General features: G+C 32.6%; 1 protein-coding gene across 1 annotated transcript in view; it reads right to left on the bottom strand.

Moving 5' to 3' along the window:
• LOC103509359 (serine/threonine-protein kinase pakA-like) overlaps positions 1–2,241 on the bottom strand; it is an 87,134-nt gene extending 84,893 nt beyond the window's left edge. Inside the window, exons 1-4 of the mRNA XM_008473968.2 lie at positions 2,058–2,241; positions 1,921–1,966; positions 918–1,789; positions 649–876 (exon numbers count right to left, since the gene is read on the bottom strand). Coding sequence (XP_008472190.2) covers positions 649–876; positions 918–1,789; positions 1,921–1,966; positions 2,058–2,241 — 1,330 coding nt within the window. The remainder of the gene's footprint in view (positions 1–648; positions 877–917; positions 1,790–1,920; positions 1,967–2,057) is intronic.
• Between the last annotated feature and the right edge of the window lie 3,148 nt (positions 2,242–5,389).

Here is a 5,389-nt window from a genome sequence, read left to right as displayed (position 1 = left end):
ACTCGGTCAAAGGAATTGCCTTACTTTAAAAATGAGGACCATCATTTTAAGAATATCAATTTGTGTGAAGCGTGTAAATGATAATGTATTTTCTAAATAAATGACATCACTATCTACTTGATCATGAAATTGGAGAACAAAAGAATATTATGTTTCCAAACTGTAGATATAACAGTTAGAATAATAAGATTTATATCTTGAAAAATCAAAAAGTTTTGTTGATTACTATTTGTGTGAAGCGCGTAAATGATAATGTATTTTCTAAATAAATGACATCAATACCTACCTACTTGATCATGAAATTGGAGAACAAAAGAATAGGTATTATGTTTCTAAACTATAGATATAACAGTTAGAATAATAAGATTTATCTTGAAAAATCAAAAAGTTTTGTTAATTACATATGTAGATGTTAGCTCTCAGAAATTAATAGGTATCGATAATGTATTTTCTAAACAAATGACATCAATACCTACTTGATCATGAAATTGGAGAACAAAAGAATATTATGTTTCCAAACTATATATAGATATAACAGTTAGAATAATAAGATTTATATCTTGAAAAATAAAAAAGTTTTGTTAATTACATAGATGTTAGGATAATTTGAAAAGGCATGCGGAATCTAATCAATAAGTAGAATCTTACCTGCATTTTCACCATTGAGTTCATCAAATGTTTTGTTGGTCATTTGGAATAATGCATCTAGAGGAGAGTTCTTCTTCCTATTGCCTCCTTGTTGATGTGATGTAGAACTGGATGACTGAGGATGACTACTAGCAGACTGAGGTTGAATATCAGGTGATGTACAGTTACTATTGTTCGTGGAAATTGATTTTTCACTAGACGATCGTTCACTTTCATATATTGAATGGTTATTGGTAATGCATCTAGAGGAGAGTTCTTCTTCCTATTGCCTCCTTGTTGATGTGATGTAGAACTGGATGACTGAGGATGACTACTAGCAGACTGGGGTTGAATATCAGGTGATGTACAGTTACTATTGTTCGTGGAAATTGATTTTTCACTAGAAGATCGTTCACTTTCATATATTGAATGGTTATTGGTTAGGTCAATGGATTTCGACCTCAGTTGTTGATGTACTAGGTTTTGTTGGAGTAATGTCCTATTGAGCAGTTGTTGATGCAGTACATTGGGCAGTGCGAGAGCCGCACGCGTGTCTAGGAATGGTAATGTTCGGCAATTTTCTAGGAAAGATAAATTTCTATCGAGAAGATAATTGTTGGCAAAGTTTACATGAGCCGGTGGTGGTGTGAGCTCTTTGCTGGCACGATCACATACAGTCTCCTCATCCCAAGGTCGAACGATTTTAACTTCTTTATTATGACTGCCTGGCGGTGTGTTTGTTTTGTGACTTAGAATGTCCAAGATGGAGAAGCTTTTCACGCCATTGTTATTGTTGTTTGTAGACGAGTCATCACTTTGTATGCTATGTCTGCGAGTAGCTTCATAGTGGCGGCGTAGGTCACTCCCATCATCAGAGAATGATAATCTTCTGGCAGTTTCTTCACTAGGTCTGTCAAGTTCGTCGTCCAATCTTTGTTTACTGAACACTTTTTTGCTATTTGTTGTTTCTTTCCTATTGATACTGTATTTGATTTTATCTATTTGCATCATTTTCAGTTTCTTCAAAGGTTTAAAGTAGCTATTAGGATTTTTATTACTATCATCACCGTTATGACTATCTTCATCATTATCACCTTGTGTTGATGAGGAAGAGGAGTAGGTTCTTCTCCGAACTTCTTTCCTATTGATTTCAGGTTGTGTTCTAAGCCAAAACCACCAAGACTCACCACTCACAAAACCAACTGGGATGCATTCAAATATTACATTGAAGAAAACGTGAACCTCAATCTAAGTCTGAAAACTCCTGATGACGTAGACAATGCAGCCCAGTACCTGACCACCATCATACAGAAAGCCGCATCCTTTGCCACTGCTACACCTGAAAAAGGAACAGAAGAACAAATTAACTTACCAAAACAAATACGAGATCTAATAGCTGAAAAAAGAAGAGTAAGAAGGTTGTGTTCTACTTATTAGTCTAGTATCACATTCATCTTCTAAATCTTTTTGTATTGGACTAGGACAGCCTACACTAATCTCGTCTTCGCTAGGATTTGGGGAATCTTGTTCCATCTCTCTATTGACTAAATGTATCCTGTCCCTTAGATTAGATTCATGTAGATTACCTATGTCTTTGTAGTAGTGAGCATTCATTCCTAGGCCTGGAGATGAAAAGTTTTCATTCTTGAAAGGATATATCCCGATTGTAGTTTTCATTTCGTCCGGTGCTGTTTGGACTAGGACAGCCTACACTAATCTCGTCTTCACTAGGATTTGGGGAATCTTGTTCCATCTCTCTATTGACTAAATGTATCCTGTCTCTTAGATTAGATTCATGTAGATTACCTATGTCTTTGTAGTAGTGAGCATTCATTCCTAGGCCTGGAGATGCAAAGTTTTCATTCTTGAAAGGATATATCCCGATTGTAGTTTTCATTTCGTCGGCATTCATTCCTAGGCCTGGAGATGAAAAGTTTTCATTCTTGAAAGGATATATCCCGATTGTAGTTTTCATTTCGTCCGGTGCTGTTGATGTGGATGGTTGTTGTTCATTCAATACTTCAGGTCGATCTATTTCTTCCTGATCAGATGAATTAGAATTGTTCTCGTGAATTTCTTTGTCAGTCTCTTCTCTTGATGAATTACAATTTGTTGCCATAATCTAAACACAAAAACATTGTAAGTGGCTCATATTACTGTGCAGTATTGTTATTTCTTAAGGTTTGTATTTTATCACAAAAAGTATCCATTCTGCAACTACTACCTATGCACACAAAGTTAAATCAATTGAAAATTACAATTTTATTGTAGTAAGGTTTATTTTGTCACACAATAAATTAAAACAAATTCCACAATGCCTTATTTTGTTATTTTAACAAGTTAGTATTTTCTGTTATTTTATATTTTTAATCTAATCAAATGAAGGAATCAAAGAATTCTAATTATTAACTTATTAATTACGAATTGTTCTCGTGAATTTCTTTGTCAGTCTCTTCTCTTGATGAATTACAATTTGTTGCCATAATCTAAACACAAAAACATTGTAAGTCGTGGCTCATAATGTGCAGTATTGTTATTTCTCAAGGTTTGTATTTATCACAAAAAGTATCCATTCTGCAACTACTACCTATTCACACAAAGTTAAATCAAAACATTAAATGAAAATTACAATTTTATTGTAGTAAGGTTTATTTTGTCACACAACAAATTAAAACAAATTCCACAATGCCTTGTTTTGTTATTTTAACAAGTATTTCCTGTTATTTTATATTTTTAATTTAATCAAATGAAGGAATCAAAGAATTCTAATTATTAACTTATTAATTATTAGGAACTTAGATATAAAACGATTATTTAAAAAATAAATTAAACTTGAATATTAAGTTTTTGAATTATGAAAAACAAATTACTATGAGTTTTACAGGGATAAATAAAAAATATTCCACATTAAAACAAACAGAATATAGAATTTATTGATTTATTTCAACACGCACTTAGTAGAAAAATTTTCATGAACATATTAAAAAACACAATTTTGGATTATCAATAAAATTAAATTTGAATTTATTTCACTAAAAGTTTGAAAATAACTTTCAAAAAATATTATGTGAAAAAATTGTTTGAAAAATTAAAGAACTAAAAACAGAAGCTTTCAATATTGTACAGTTTAAATGTATTTTTCTTTCGGGAAACTGACAACTGCTTCAATATAGAAACTGTATGGAGCAGTGAGCAGTGGTCAGTTTCACACAAGGAAAATACATCTGTCGTTGGGCATTTGCTGACATGTGCCGAATTTCAAATCAGTTGAGCCGATGGATGTGGCTCAAATGAGTGGTCCGGTGAACTTCAGAAGTCATCAGGAAAAGACCCTCACCTCAAGGGACCCTCATGCAGTAGAAAACTGATGCAAAGGGTGGAAATAAAACTGTGATTTTATAAGAAAAAAAAAGTTAAGAGCCCTCTTTGAAATATTTCTCTAGTTCCTCATTATTTTGTCCGCATGTTATACCTATGTATTTGTCATTAAGAAAATTATCTCTACTAAAACATATCTTTCATTATCCATCCTGTAATGAATGTTACGTAAAGATTGTCACATTTTGTGTCCCAATTCAATTTTTTCGTCTTGATTTTTCCCTAAAATAACAAACACTAAACGGAAACAATTTACAACAAATAAGGACTATACTACCCTAGGAACAAAAGGAGACCTACTACCCTACTATGGCGGTAATGGGGAGCCTTGGTTATGTACTTTGGGTTTGTGTTGGGTTTCGATATGTCATGGATTATTTATACAGTTGCTAACTAATCTATCCAATTCTCCTCACAGATGTGTTTATTTTATCTGAATACCTACTTTTGAATTTCATTTCTCTATGTATAGGTACCTACTTTTCCTGTGTGACAGTTTAGGAATATAGACTGTTTGATATAATAACAATTTGCTCTACTTATTACTCTATTACTAGTGGAGATGGCAAAACTACAATGCTGCATGCTGCAATAAGAATGCTCATACGAATATTACACTACCTAATAGTGGAGATGTCAAAACTAATACATACAATGTTGTGTTGGACTTTTACTCGCACTAGTTGGTGGTGGAGATGTCAAAACTACAATGTTGTAATCAGAATATTACTCGTAGTGGAGATGCCAAATTACCACTGATGATCCGATTTTGATGAAATTCAACGAAAATGTTTACAACAAAAAGAAATTTTGCTCTACTTTTATTGTCTAATTAGCCCTTTGTGTGCTAGGGGCTTTTATTTGAGTGAGTTCCTCATTCTACATTTCCTAAACTAAATTTAATATTCAATTCTCAACATTACGGCACTTGTAGTAGGTCTGTAACTTTGTGTGTATTCGTTAAGGTTAAATCTATCACATCAGTTCTCAGTTTCATTATCAGCTTCATCATTGTTGAAGTGCTCCTAAAAAAAATTGGAATGGGACCAAAATGTCGACAGTAAAATTCTTTAAATATTACATTGTTTTCTATAATTTTGACGATTGGATTGAAATGTTGAGTGACAAATGACAGAAACTTATTCAACTCTTTTATTTCTAGTCCCATTATCAAGTTGCTACCATTGTAATATGATGTAGATTTAGATTCATTGTTTGTTGTATGGTTGAGAATTTTGAGAAACATAATTATCATAGAAATATCTATTTTAGTAAAATTTTATCAAAATCAGACAAACCGTTCCGGAGTTTTATGGTGAACCAAATCAAATAACTAATCAATATTAAAAGGAAAAAATCTTTAGGTGTATCCACACATAGTCGA

The sequence above is a fragment of the Diaphorina citri genome, unplaced genomic scaffold (genome assembly GCF_000475195.1).
Source record: "Diaphorina citri unplaced genomic scaffold, Diaci psyllid genome assembly version 1.1 scaffold491, whole genome shotgun sequence".
Taxonomy (NCBI): domain Eukaryota; kingdom Metazoa; phylum Arthropoda; class Insecta; order Hemiptera; family Psyllidae; genus Diaphorina; species Diaphorina citri.
Note: the sequence above shows the minus strand (reverse complement) of the source record. Positions and strands in the feature narration are given on the sequence as shown.